Here is a 15,344-nt window from a genome sequence, read left to right as displayed (position 1 = left end):
AATTGTTCAATTTATACGTTTCACATTACTAATTAATCAACTTACAAGTAACAAGCGGTAAATTATTTTGGTGATAGGTCTTTCCTCTTTAACCCATGCATTCAACACTAATTATAATATCGCTTCTAATAAATAAACATACGAGATTAATAGCTTAAATGCTTGAGAACATATCTCTTCACGTAAAGATTACAATTTTTTTAATAAAAGATTAATAGGTTAAGTGGTTGAAAACATGTCTACACGCATAAATTTTGTGTTTTACATTTCCGATACCTATGACATAAATAAGTGTTACAAAACGTAACCATTAGGCATAGCAAAGCGACATAAATAGTGTGCTTCACACTCTTCACTTTGGTTCAAATCTTTCTCCAAATGATTTATTATATCAATTAAAATATCCCATGTTTTCAAACAAATAAATATCCAATTTTTTGAAAATACAATAAAATAAAATAAAATGCCCATTGAATCAAACAAATATAGTGCAATTTTGACAACAAAAAACAAAGAAAGTGCAAAAAAATTTTAGGCTCATCAAGAAAGACCAAAAATAAAAGAGTAAAGCCAGAAGACAAAACGCAGTGTTTAGATCCATCAGCCAGTCCATGGCTGCCACCAACCAAATGCACGAAGAAGAGGAAAACGCCACATTCTTCGTGGCGGTTCACGTCGGCGCGGGATACCACGCGCCATCCAACGAGAAAGCCCTCAAGTCCGCGGTTAAACGCGCTTGTCTCGTCGCCGGTTCAGTTATCCGCGAGGTCTTTCTCTCAAGCACATTTTTCATTTTATTTTCCTTTTTGTATCATTCCAGCTTCTGTTTGGTTCCCCACAAAGCCTGAGGGAAATAGACAAGGAAAGATTGAAACTTGAAAAGATTGGCAGTGGCATTTTTGTAATTTCAATGTTGTTTTTGTGTTATTCTTGCTTCAGGGTTCTGATGGATGCATACATGCTGTTACTGCAGCTGTTCAAGTCTTGGAGGTGCATTTTCTCTTTCAATCTACATGTATATAACTGTGTGTGTTTGTCTATATGTGTATACAGGGTATATATGTTTGTTTTTGTTTTCTTTTAGTGATGGTTTTGTTAATATGTTCTTAGAAGACTGTATATTGGGAAGTAGGAATTCGTAATTTGGCGCTGCGTGTTCAAAATGTTAGCTACGGGATATGCATGTTGTATCTAGTATTTGTGGGATTTTGAAAGTTTTGATTTTCTTCTTGTGCAAGAGCTATGGTTATGTGAATGTGGAAAGAGCTATCCGTGGAAATTTACGGAGGATTTTAGCTCATGTTTTGTACAAAAATCATGGTTTTACTGGTTTAACTTTGGTACTTTGAAGTGTACATTTGGAGTTATATAGATTTCTGGGAGGAATTCAATCCGATTATGTTCAAGTAGCTAGGATCCTAGGACAGAGTGCTTCACGAAAGCACCAACGTGCATGTAGAATGATGTAATAAAGAAGATTCAGGTTCAAAAGAAGATTAGATATTGTGCCTCTTATTTTCTTTATATGCAGTTACGAGGAGGATGTCAGTAGAAGTTTCTTTCCGTTTATTGATTGTGTTTTTAATTAAATTATTGTCTTAAAGGATGACCCAAGCACGAATGCGGGCAGAGGATCCAATTGGACAGAATATGGTCGTGTAGAATGCGATGCCAGTATTATGGATGGAAATTCTGGAGTTTTTGGAGCTGTCGGAGCAATTCCAGGTTTAAGATGATCTGTTTATCTGATTCTGCTAAACATATTACTGTTTCCATACTGATTTCCACTCTGCATTTTCCCCCATGTCACTGAATATCCCCTTGCATATGTTGTAGACCAGGTGTCAGAAACCCCATCCAGGTCGCTGCTTTATTGGCCAAGGAACAAATGATGGGATCCCCTCTGTTGGCGTTGGGCCGAATACCACCCATGTACTATTTCATCTCTCTTAATCAGACAGTTATAGCTTTCATTCCAATCATTGCGTTTAGCGATATTTTCTTTTTATTATTTTTTTCCTTCAATATTTGTAAATCGTAATAGCATTTTTTTTTTTTATTTCTTTCGATCCTCCTGTTCTTCTTTCCTTTTCCCTTATTTTCTTTTCCTTTAATTTAATAATGGAGCGAATTTGTTATTGTGTAGCTTCCTTGTTGGTGAAGGTGCCCATGCATGGGCAAAGTCCAAGGGCCTTGTTTCAGCAATTACTGCAGCTGATGATGAGGTAATCAATCACTAATCTTTATTTGTTATGCTTAAGTTAACTGGGAAAATAAACATTGAGAAAAATACATATCTATTTTTGCCATTTAATGGCTAAAGTTTCAATTGTAATTTTTTGTTTTTTTTTTTTAATAAAGATGAATTAATCTTGTGTATTTCCAAACAGTGGCTGGTGACAGAAAGAGCAAAAGCACAATGGAGAAAGTACAAATCAATGGTGGATGATGCAAAAGAAAATACAGAGGTTTCTGATTTTAGACTTTCTTGTATTCCTCAAGAGACCGCTGGAATATCAGGTATTTCATCGCAGTTTGATGATTAAAAAACCTATGCCTTTGCTTTCAAAGCTAAAATTATTTTCAGTACAACTTATCATCTGCATGTGTACATTCTTAATTTCCGAGTACTAACACTTGTTGTATCTGTGTTTAGAATTAGTAGCTCAACCATGCGATTCTTTGAAGCATAATGGAGCTGAAGAGGATTGCATCATGGATACTGTTGGAGTTATTTGTGTGGACGCTGAAGGACAAATAGCATCCGGCGCCTCAAGTGGGGGAATTGCACTGAAGGTGACAGGGTTCTAAGAATTTGCATTCTTTGGTTGTCATCTGTTTGGAGTGACTAGTGATGGTTGTCATCTGTTTGGAGTGACTAGTGATTGATAATCTAACCGGCTTTTTGTATAAAAAAAAAAAAAAAATACAGGTTGGTGGACGTGTGGGATTAGCAGCAATGTATGGTGCAGGGTGTTGGGTGTCCTCCAAAGGTCTTTTTGGTGCTCCGTGTATAGTTGGCTGCTATACTAGTGGTGCTGGAGAATATGTAATGAAAGGATTTGCAGCTCGCGAGTCCTGCGTTTCTTTGTCGCTCTATGTCCTATTACCATATAATTTGTTTTTTAAATGTTTTTCCTTGATGTGAATGTTAAAATTCAAGACAGGAGCGGTCTGAAGTGGCCAAAATTGAAGCAGTCATGATTCTTCAAAGTTATAATTAGAACTGTAGAGTTGGGCGGACCTACAATGTCTGTCAGTTGCTTAGTTTATATACCATGTCTATTCTTGTCCGGATAAAACCAAGTATGTGAACTTGACAGCCATTTTCATTGGTTAGTTCACAGGCAGGTCCTGCCTCTGCTTGCACGAAAGTTTTACGCTCTGTTGTTCAAGAGAGTAATCATGATTGTACTGAAAGTGCCGGAATTCTACTTGTGCAAGCTGATGCTCCCATAACGGTGAGTCCCAAGCTAGAACCTTTTCGTGTTAGGTATGTTTTATTTGTGTAGAATAAGTGTATGTTTATGTGTTGCTTTTTAGGTTACAGGAAGGTCTCCAAAGTTGAAAGCTGTAGAGATTGGTGCTGCTTACACTTCCTTATCCTTTGGAATAGGATATTTTGGGAGCTCTATGGAGCAGCCCAAGGTATGTCTCGTAGTCTTTTATGATCGTTTTATTATCAAGTTGCTTCACCTTCTTCCTCTTAATTGTCAAGATCTATGATTTCTACTAACAAGAATGTGGGGATCCAATCCGAAATAGTGGACTAAATTTATTTCCCACCTCTCAGGTTTCAATTCTTAGGAGTACAAAATTTGCAAAGCAAAAGTGAGTGGACCATTTTGAAGCACGATTTGATCTTTCTGGTGGAAAGCCGTCGTGACTGCTGACCTGCAATCACGTTTGTTTAGTGTTCCGGATTTACCCACCAATGCAGCTAGCTCCGGTGTGGAACATCTTCGGTCACAAATGGTTACGAGTTGTAATCTAAACTTTTAAAAGTCCTTATCTGGAATTAGCTGATGGTTACTCGCCTCCTATTTCATTGCGAAAACTACATTTTGGATGTTAGGAATTTTCACTAATGTGAGGTTTTTCCTCCATTGATAAACAACATATTAGGTTTCACCTCGTCCGTCACCAAGAAAGAACTCAATTTCTAACGGTAACAGCCGATAAGCACGCAAAGGAAATGTTCCGGCGTCAGAAAACAACAGTTGCTTAGGATCGGCGTATCAAAAACGTGACGTAAATACTACTAATCGAGGGCTTTCTTCGTATTTTCGAGGTCGTTTCCTACATTTCAATGAAAAAAAAACAGCAAATAACACTTAAACCGTGACTCAAATATACTATACAGTCGGCGTACCAAAAAATCAATACTGCTAAAGAAAAACAAGAAGTATTATAAAACCCAACAAAAGATTGGGAAATTTTATGATTTCCTATACTTTAGACCCGAACAGTGCCCAAAACAAAATGATAGCGCCTTCAAACAGAGAGATGCATTAAGAATGTCTGTTCGTTCAACAAAGTTCATCGAACAAAAGTTTGTCACTCAACTGTTTGCAATTGATTGCCTTTTCTGTGTATTTTTTGTACAATTAATACCCACTGGAAGATGAATCATTTCCTTTTTGGGTCCAAAATCGAAGAAGTTATCTGCAATACAGTTCTTGAGCTGTTTCTACATTTTCCTTTTATCATTTACCGTGTTTGCCATCTTCTAGATCGCCAGTGTTCCTTCAGTGAACTGGTTCTCATCTGTAGAATCTGGAGGAGTTTTGGGTTTACTCATCATTCGAGAAAATCCATAGCCAAGAGAACTTCCGCTAGTTTCGCATAACTGCACAAGAAAAACGTAAATACCAAGATCTCAACTCAAGTATCGGGAGCATATGATAGAGAGAGGTCAGAAGAACTGGAACTTGGTTCATACTTATTGGTCAAAACCATAACCGAGGTTCCGATAAAATTGTTAAGTTAAACAGAAAGGCAACGTGGAGTACCTCAGTTAGCTCCGCAAGGTGACGGGACCTATACTCGTTGATTGTTGATGTGATCTCTGACATGGGTAGTTTAGCCTGACAAGGACGAGATAAGAATAATTAGAGATGACGGTGTTAGACACTTCCAGCGAAAACAAATGTTACAATCATAAAACTGCAATGCCAAGTTGGAAAACAAGAAAAACATGTGTGCAAAGCTCATGAACATTTGAAGACAATCTTCAATGATGGGGAATCTTATGAAGAAATATACAAATTTAGGAAAATAAAATGAAGCTCAAGCCAATTACATGAACCATTCAACCGATCTCTGCTTGGTGATATACTATGTGCGTTAATGTCTTTTCTCACAAAGGCATTGGCTTGTGATGCTTAGAACGAGGTGCATTCGGAGATCACTAGGGCCCAATTGCAACATCCTATTATCTCGATGGGACTCGAAAGAAATATTGACAATTAACTAATTTACCTGAGCGAGAACAGCAGCTGCCAACTGCAGACTTGGTTCCAAGGTCTCTGGAACAACCTGCAAGTTTCGTGAGAATGAATCAAATTCTCATGAATGTGATGCACTCGAGATAACTATAAGTAAGCATTCCAAGTTTTAAGCCACTCATTAGTCAATAATGCAAATCTTACTCGAGAACATATAAAATATATACTAAGCCATTAAATATTGGGATTACTTTAGGTGCAGGCAACAGAGAGCATATTAAGAACAGGCATAAAATTATTACCGCTGTAGCCCCAGCCTTCTCCAAATTAAGACCATGATCGACATCATGAGCACGAACAAAAGTTTTGACGTTCGGGAAATACTTGCTTAGAGCCCAAACAGTTCTATAGTTTGCACCAGGAGAATCTAAAGTGATCGCTGCAGCACATGCTCTTTCAGCACCAATTTTGTGGAGCACCTACTCATGGGGTCGAAAGCAAGTCAATATCATAAACCAGCAAATGGAAAAAACTATAATTTCAACTTATTGTACATACCTCTCGGCTACCAGCATCTCCAAAATAGACTGGAAGGTCCAGCGAGCGTCCAACTGCCACTCTATCACTGTAACAACAAAGAACATGACAAATGAGATATATGAGTTGCAGTCTCTTGCAGAACATATCCCAAAAAAATCTGGAAAACAACCATTCCCAAGATTTTCAAGCCTTGAAATATACTTTTTTATTGTCATCACGATTCACATCCTTGTTACTGGCTAAGAACATAAATAAACTCCAAAAACCATCCGTTGAGATGTATATACAAACTAGGCTAACATGTAGCTATTATTACACATGGGAGTCTGAGACTAACATGTAGACATCCAAAAGTAGTAATTTTTGAAATATCAATTGTAATGGAAATTCCAAAACGTCTTCAAGATTACCTCCTCACATCAAGAGCTACAAATGGAATTAATCTCTCAGAAAGAAGCTGTGCAATTATCTGAAAAGCACAAAGGGAGAGAAAAAAACAAATTACAACTGTTACAAATACATGTACAAGCTTGAAAGATTTAGAATTAATTGTATGATAGCTGCAATTTTTTACAACCTGGCCAACTCGACCAAATCCACAGATGATTATATGACCTTGTAAATCATCTGTCTGAAAATATAAGCAATCCAAGAGACACCAATCATCAGTAAATATTAATTACAAAAAAGTCAAGGACTAATAAAAAATATATTTGTCTCATTTCAAACAATCTAAATAACTAGAAAATAAGAATTAACAAAAACCATGTGGATAGTTGCAGTTACCATATGCTAATCAAGTTCTAAGAAAACAAGGAAAAATACTGTTGTAGATTCAAATTAAAAGGATTTTCTGCGTGGGAAATGATGCTTCATAACGATTAGTCTTGGCAAAGCATCAAAAGTGACAACAGTACATCTTCATCAGGTGTTTTTTACCTCACTCTCAACAGGTAGTAAACTTCGAACGTCATGCACCTCAAAACGAGATGCAATTAACTGCCCTCCAGCAGCTAGCCATGGTGTGATGGCCATTGAAATTCCCACAAGAAGGAAGAGCAATGATGATAATTGAGGAGTCATTATTCCCTGCAGATGACACAGTTAGCACAATACTTCTAACACTGCAGAATGGCCTGAGAAGACATTAAGCTGAATATAACACCAACTAGCAAAGTAGTTAATCAAATTTCAATACCAATTTAATAAAAAAAAATAGTATTGCTTTTACCCATTATGAATCTTAATTTGTAATATTGGTTAACACCTATTTGATGCGTCAAAGTAAGGCTATTATCCGCAACTACATTTTACTTGTAGGAAATAAACACCAAAAAGACCATATAAAATTTAGCTAATTAGTATAGCTGCTAAAATGCAAACCACCAATTCTCAGAAGCAGTATCAACGGCTAAAAAGCAAACCTGATTAACAGCTTCACCAAAAGCAACAAAAGCAAACTCTCCACCAGGAGCAAGAAGAAGGCCAACTCTTATTGCAGATATTATTGAAACGCCAAACAGTTTGCCAATCAAAGCAACCAATAAGGATTTGCCACCAATTAGGAGTCCTAATGATCCAGCTATAACCGGGAAGTTTGAAAGAAGAAGTTTTGGATCAATAGACATTCCAACCTGAAAACCCATAAAATAGTTGTTACAAAACTTGCAGATATAAGAGCAACATTGTACGGACAATAGACTGACAGGATCATTTGACTAAAATTAAAAACAATTTTGAAGTCAAGAACTCAAGTAACAGCCTTCTCTACAATTAGAAGTTGATATCATTTTGTTTTAAACAATCTGTACAATGTTGATTTCATTGATTTCATTTTCATATAATCCAGTAGAAAATCCATTTGGGGGCAGGTCTTCCCTCTCTATTTTCCCAATTATTCTCTCAATTAAACCTCAAACAATTGCCACCAGAAACCACATACCGTCATAAAGAAGAGGCCCAGTAGAAGACCACGGTATGGAGCAATATCTGACTCAACCTGCAAAGAAAATTCAGTTTCTGCAAGCAGCAAACCAGCCAAAAATGCTCCCAGTGCCATGGATAGTCCAGCCTATACAAGGGACAAAAGAAAAGCACAAAGCTTTATAACTCTCAAGAATGACCCAAAACTAAATTAACTAAAAGATAGAGAATGCAGAACCTACCCTGGCAGTGAGAAGACTTGTTCCTAGGATAACAAGCAATGTATTGGCAGAAAATATTTCTGCATTTTGATTTTCTGCAATTTGCCTATAAATTGGTCGAAGCAACTGCAAAACCACAAAAAAGAAACATTAGGTTAAACGCACAAACTTGACTCTTGATGAGATAAAACAACAGAGCTTGTAAAAAATTGGAAAACATTCCGAACTTGTTTTCTCAAGCAAATATATGTTTCCCCTCCTCCCAATTCTTTATTCTAATAGAACATAGCATAGTTTAGCATTACTGTTCTAAAAATCCCCGCCTAGTGCCGCCTAAGCGCTAGGCAGTTGGCCACCGCCCCGATTAATGCCTAGGCGTTTGAAAATTAAGAAAGGGCGCCTAGACCTACTGAGGCACCCGCCTAGCCTGCCCAGACCCGCCTAGACACCCGCCTAGGTTGTGACTCGCTGAAACAGAAAATAATAACTTTCATTTTGCATTTTAGTTTTTCAATAAATTGTAAGAAACTTGTTGAATACTTAAGGGAACACACATTATATACTTGTTCTCCAAGTTTTCATTATGTTCCAATAGCTCATAATATATGTCATTCCATTTTGTAGTTTATGATGAAATCATATATATTTTAAGTATAAACAAACACTTGTTTACATGAAATATAATAGATTTAATTAAATCCGCCTAGGGGCTAGGCCCCAGCCCGCCGCCCGACTAGCGTCTTTTAGAACCTTTGCAACAATGGAGACTTAGTAGTCTGTTGAACCACTTGGAGCTTCAACCATAAATGCCTAAAACAACTGTGCAGTTATTTTTCCTAGGAATTCACCCATTTCATTGACATAATTCTCAAAAGTTTTGGATGTCCAAAGACTTACCAAGCGCCCACCAGCAATTATGGCTGTGATGGCAACTGCTGCCTTTACAGCAGCAAGTCCAAGAGCTTCAGCAATGGCTTGAAAACCAATCTACAAGAGATGAAGTTACTTAGTATGATAAAAATAAGTAGCACGGCTGGCTCTGACGTTCTGAACAATGACAAGATTCTGAACAGCAAGAAGAGAGCATAAGTAGGATTACCCCTCCTTTGGATGAATTTGGTGAAATCAGAGGTATAAGAATTAGCAAAACAACAACAGCCAAATCCTGAAAGTTAACCAAAAAGTAAGTAATGTAACTAATTTTGGTCAATGATTTGTGACACAAACATAGATGATATGAAATAACCAAAGGTGCAAAGAAAAGCCTAAAATAATGATGGAACAGGTTGCAATCTAATTGTCAAGAATCGACACATGTAGGAAGTAACCATGACATCACTTAACCATGCAGTAAATTTAAACTCTGACGGGCAATTTCTGTATGGAGAACACTAATATTCAAAGTGCTTAGGGTGGAACTATGCAATATGCATTGCTGATGCTGATCACCCTACCATAATTGCTCACAGTAAAGATGCAACCTAAGGATCCCAAAAACATAGATCTATGCGTCAGCATGAGTCAAGATGTTTAGTTGATTCAACTAGATGACCACAAACTCTAAGTTCGATAGTCAATTCAATCAAATATGCCATTAACATATTAAAATACTAACGAGTCATTTTCCAGAAAATGATTTCTTTCGAAATCGATGGATGCTTCATATATTTTTTTAAGATTCAAAGTGACCTGGAAAAGTAGGACAGAAAACGTAGCACGGCCATGACGTGAAGTGCTCTCACCCCGCTCTTGCAAAACCTGAAAATAAGTTGAAGCAAATTAATTACTTGTCCGTCAAAAGAAATATTCATTCAAAGGCTTTTGGAGTTTTTATAAAAATACGTTGTTGGGAAGAAAATGCAGAGAGGTGCAACCCATGTAAAGAAACTATATGTAACATCGATCGACTAAAACAAGATCAAACAAGAAATCTAGAGCGGAAGAACAAAGAACAAAAAAAAGGACCAAAAAAACTCAATGTCTTTGTCATACACTCAAACATCCTTAAATAATCATAGGATGCCTCTCCTTCAAAAGCTCTTATGTACCACTCTGACCACCAAACCAGGATTCCCACATGATGAACAATCTACGCACTGAACATGTCAACCCAATAGACCGGAAACTGAACTAGGTATAGCCCAAGAAATACTAAACAAATATAGGATAAAACCCCATATTTTGAAGCCACTGCACAATGCAGAAGAGTGTAATCAATTTTCGCGCTGCCCTGCTGCCTTTGACACAAACAATACCTACTCACCAATATTCTGCCTCTAACCCACAAACTATCATTAATTAATCTGTTATGGTGAGCTGCTTCTCACATGAAGAAGGTTGCTTTAACTGGAACATTCACATCCCAGACCCTTTTCCAAGAGAACAAGGCTTCTTTTCTCTCAAAGAAAAAAAATCTACACTGTAGTTACCCACTTCATCATAGTCATCATGAATTTTTGTATTTATTAAAAGGTCCAAAAACCAGGTAGTAACTTAACATATACATATTGAAGATATCCAGATACTCAGTGTAAGATGCTTGTATTTCACCATCTACCCACCCCGTGTATTTACTTTTTGAATGAGAAAATCAATGTAACCAACCATTACCTGCAGAACAACTGCAGTGGATGATAAAGCCAGACCATTGCCAATTACTATTGCAGCAGGACCAGGCAGCCCACAAACATAATGAGCAACCACACCAACCACAACAGCTGTCACCAAAACCTGCATTGCTTATGCATATTAACAAACTGATAGCAAACTTGTTTCTCACTACCAATATAGAAAATCTTATAAATGCCCAGGCCAAAATGAATATGAAAAATTCACCTGAGCAGAGCCTAATCCAAATACATATTTCTTCATTGAACTCAACCTTTCAACAGAAAGCTAAAAAAGGAAAACCAGTCTTGTTAATTTCCTCATTGTAATTCAGATCAAGCATAATATTCTTTTCATTAAATTTAAATAACAAACTGTCCAATTCATAGACTTCACCTCGAGGCCAATGTTGAACAGCAAGAAAACAACTCCAAATTCAGCAATTGCCTTTGTCCCATGTACATGACGAATAATAGAGAGACCATAAGGCCCAATCAAGATGCCAGCAGCTAAGTACCCAAGAACAGGACTGCCTAAAGATAGCAGCAGACAGATGATACTGATCAGTGAAAAAGAAACAGTAGAAAGTTCGAAAGCTAACTTATACATCAAATGCACAGTGTTTTGTGGAGCTCCAGACTTTATGGTTTATACTCTAAAGATTGCAAAGTAATGCAATTCGATAACCAAAACCAACTAGAAAATACTATTTGCTATGTACATGTGAAATGACAAACAAAACCAAACAAGTGTGAAATGGAAATGAAAGCTATAGAGATTCAGTTACCTCCAGGAATCCTTTGAAATACAGGCACAAATATCACACTTGCTAACAATAACCATAACATGTCAAAGAGAGAAGCTTCCTCCTCATTCACCTGAGAAAAAGATAGAACAGATGATAAAGTGGATATTATGAGACATGTTATACCAAAAAGATAGATGAGAAAGTGCAAATTATGAGACATATTAGACCAAACTAAAATTTGTTAGGCAACATACCTCTTGATGAGGAATCATATCAATTAGTTTTTTAAATCTTCTAGGAAGTTTCTGTAATTCTCGAACTAGAGGCTTCGCACTTGAGGAAACTTCTTCAATACTAGTGGTCATGACATCTGGCTGTTGTAACAGTTGTGTGGCCCTTTCTGCTCGATTAGCATAAAAGGTGAGCCTGTGATCAATTTCAGCATCTTGAGATCAAAGGAAGACAAGGCTCACAACCCATATAACCATTATAAGAGAAGGAATTTTTTTTAATAGAAAACCTTGTTGAAGAGGAGGAAAACAAGGCACAGAAATAAACAAGATAACAAGTAGAAACAACACGACATACCCTACTCCAAACAGGAACATCCCAACAACGAGCTTTGGCCATTGCTTCCTTGCATACTCCATCAGACCCCGGAAAATTGATGTCGGAGTTCCATCTGCAGAAGAGAAGAAAGATGCAGAAAAGAAACGAGAAGATTTCTTTGATAATGTCTTGGGAGAATTTAACGGTGAACTCTCCCTACTCAAGTCCTTCTGAGTTTCCTGCTTTTTAGCTTGAACCACATTCTTTGACTTTTCAGCTTCTACTTCAGCGTCTTTTAAAGAATCCAAACTTAACTTTCCATTCTCATGATCAGTCAGATCAACAGATTGATTCGCATCTTCAAAACTCTGGCTGATTTTCTCAGAAGGGCTGTCTGGGAAAGGCTTGACAGCTGACAAATCACCATCAATTGGCACATCTCTGTCCCTTTCAACAATGATATGAGCAGAACTTCCTAGGACTACCGTCTCCTCTTCCTCAAGAGCAGCATTATCATCACTCAACACCTGTCCTTGGTTGTTTTCCGTGGTATCAACAATTAAGTTGGAACTAGATTTCTCTGCTCTTTGTAATGCAATTTCTGCATCGTTGACACGCTTTGCAGCTTCAAGTTCAAAAGCAACAGCTTGCTCTGCTAGAAGCATTATGTTGGTTACATCCTCTTCTGCTTTCAACGCACTGAGCTGTGCTTTCTCTGCAACCTCATTCAACCTGTCCACTTCCTTCTGCAACTCCTCTTTTTTACTCTGCAAGTGCATTAGCTCTGCCTCACAGATGGCCAAATTTGCCTGGCATTCCTTAAAATCTTCCTGGGTAACCAAAAGTGCTTTTTCTTCTTCTTTGCAATCATGTTCCCCATCATTCTCTTCTGAAATTTCAGACGAACTTCCCTCTCTTTTTGCAATCCCTAAAGATTCTACTGCCACCTGAAGCCTTGCCTCTGCCAATGAAAGTGCCATTGTTGCTTTCTGAACACCTTCTTTGGCAATAGTCTCTTCATTAACGATCTCTTGGACAGCATCAAGGGTTGAATTGACATTATTCCAAGCATTTGCTGCTTCATCCTGTAGGGATATCGCAGCTTCTGATATTCTCTGAGCCTTTTCTTCAAACATGGTACTATTAAGTCGTGCGGCTTCCAGTTCTTTCATGGCATTTTGCAGCAATTCCTTCAATTCATCCAATATAGGTGCCTCTGGTTCTTCTTTGTGTTCATAATGTCCATCCTCTTCTCTGGAGTCAGTCAACTCAGCATCATGAACAGACTCAACTCCCGTGCTCTCATCATGACCTTCTAGGTATTCTACATTCCGACCATTTCCATTAACATACGCTAATGAGTCATTATTCTGACACCGCGACCACCAAACTGCTCTTGACCCTTTGAAAACACTGCCGAAGTTACAAGATAAAGGCACTTTCGGATTCGAATTCCACAAATGATCATCAGTTTTTTCTCTATAGGCCAAACGTGAAATCCTACAGCCCCTTACACAAACAGTTCTCTTCAACTTCTTACCCGAACATGCTTTCACAACAATTCTCGAATTTCCCAGAAAGTTACAACAAACATCTTTACTCCCAAAGATAATGGGTGAACTGAAGCAATTCAACCTCTTATAACTAGCCCCTTCAATGCCATATAACACATTTGGCTGCCGAAAAGTACACGCAAGATCCATATTCGAACAACAGCATAAAGAAAGAAAAAAAAAACTCAAACGCCTATAACCGCAATCAGCCTCACATTGACACACTCAGTTCTCACTCGATTTTAGACAAACACCTGACCAAACAAATCAAATCTACTGTGAGTAAAATAGCATCAAATCAACTCATAAATTCAAAAACATTGATGGCTCTTAACCCTAAAACCACCAAAAAATCCGAAAACTCACACTGCCGCACAATATGCATAAATTCACACTCGCCAGTTCATTCACATTCACAAAATCCCACACAAATTCACACAATTACACATACACACAGAATAATCAGAATACGAATTAGTTCCAACAACTACAAACAGACGCAGCCAGCCGTACACCAAAACGTAGATGTGTATGTATACGAATACATATATGTAAATGCAAGAACGTGCATGTGGCGGACTTACCGATCACGAAGAGACGAATTGGGGGAAAACAGGTGGGAAATCCAAAGGCGGAGTTCGAGAGGCAAATGGTGGAACTGAGAAGTGCGAGAAGCAATCGACGACGTCGTTTCGGTACTGGTTCGGCTGGCTCAGTCTGCTGGAGAAGGAAATGGAAATGGAAATGGAAATTGAGCTTCCAGTCGACTAGTCTCACTGCCCTCTTCTCTCTTTGGAAGGTCGGAAATGTTAAAATGCCTCTTCCGTCCTTGCAACAAAATAAAATAAAATAAATAATGGAACAAATAATTAGAAAAATAAAAGTTTGTGAAATAAAGAAAGAATGTTAAATACATTTTTGTTTTTGAAGAGGAAAATGCACCTTCTTTTTGTCTCCGTGCATGCGCGCACACACCTACCACCTTCCTACCTAAATTTTAGGAGAAAATTATAGCAATGGTTGCTATATTTTAATTTAATTTGAGCAATAATTTTTTAACTAAAAATTTATGTAGTTATGGTCTTTGTTGTCAACTCTGGTAGAATTTTTGTTAAAATGAGTTAGGTATCACGTATGTAAAGCTGAATCAAAGGGCAAATATGAAAAATCAAATGAGAAAAATTATAGCAATAATTCTCAACTTTAGCCCAATTGGAAAAATGATCCCTCAACTTTAACCGAACTGTAGCAATAGTTCCTAAAATTTAACTCAATTATAGCAATAGTCTTCCAATATGACTCAAATTTGCACGTTTTGATGAGTTAAAGGACCAACAATTATGATTTTTAGCTTGGGTACCCTTGCTGCAATTTTCTTTAAATTTAAAAAAAAAAAAGGCATTAGAGAATTATAGAAAATAATTATGACTTTTTAGTTATTTTCAAAAATTATATATAATTGGTGCAACTCAAATATTTATTTACTCGGATACCCTTTCATATGCGATGCGTGTGGATATTCTTTTGAGAAAGACAAATGGATGCGGGAAGTTTGCAAACTCGGCGAAAAGCTTCAACGACGGAGGAGCTTGTCAGGTGGGCCCCGTGTCAATATCAATCCGGCTCGTGTCATTTGCCACTTCCGTTAAACCATCACGTGCACGGCAGCACTTCCTAAAATGATTTTTTCCGATTTCTTCCTCCTAGTGCATAAATAATAAAGAAAATTAATGAAAAGGGTTTGAAAATTTTGAGT

The 15,344-nt window shown here is 37.5% G+C and overlaps 1 protein-coding gene and 1 pseudogene across 1 annotated transcript; one reads left to right on the top strand and one right to left on the bottom strand.

Moving 5' to 3' along the window:
- The first annotated feature begins 551 nt into the window (after positions 1-551).
- LOC125469151 lies at positions 552-4,095 on the top strand (annotated as a pseudogene).
- A 391-nt stretch (positions 4,096-4,486) lies between these two features.
- On the bottom strand, positions 4,487-14,356 carry LOC125469078 (K(+) efflux antiporter 2, chloroplastic-like). Its single transcript, XM_048565980.1, has 21 exons — positions 14,173-14,356; positions 12,075-13,842; positions 11,741-11,912; positions 11,526-11,616; positions 11,135-11,271; positions 10,967-11,026; positions 10,742-10,861; positions 9,821-9,889; positions 9,231-9,296; positions 9,029-9,118; positions 8,153-8,257; positions 7,930-8,058; positions 7,412-7,621; positions 6,927-7,076; positions 6,565-6,618; positions 6,398-6,456; positions 6,006-6,072; positions 5,750-5,926; positions 5,482-5,538; positions 5,013-5,087; positions 4,487-4,849 (listed from the first exon to the last, which is right to left on the bottom strand). Exons 2-21 carry the CDS (start codon positions 13,736-13,738, stop codon positions 4,730-4,732), a joined length of 3,672 nt encoding a protein of 1,223 aa, XP_048421937.1. The 5' UTR covers positions 13,739-13,842; positions 14,173-14,356; the 3' UTR covers positions 4,487-4,729.
- Positions 14,357-15,344: the final 988 nt, after the last annotated feature.

This window comes from the organism of the source record quoted next, unplaced genomic scaffold (assembly GCF_019419815.1).
Source record: "Pyrus x bretschneideri cultivar Hongxiangsu unplaced genomic scaffold, Pyrus_bretschneideri_v1 Contig40, whole genome shotgun sequence".
NCBI lineage: Eukaryota > Viridiplantae > Streptophyta > Magnoliopsida > Rosales > Rosaceae > Pyrus > Pyrus x bretschneideri.
This window is presented reverse-complemented; position numbering and strand designations above follow the sequence as displayed.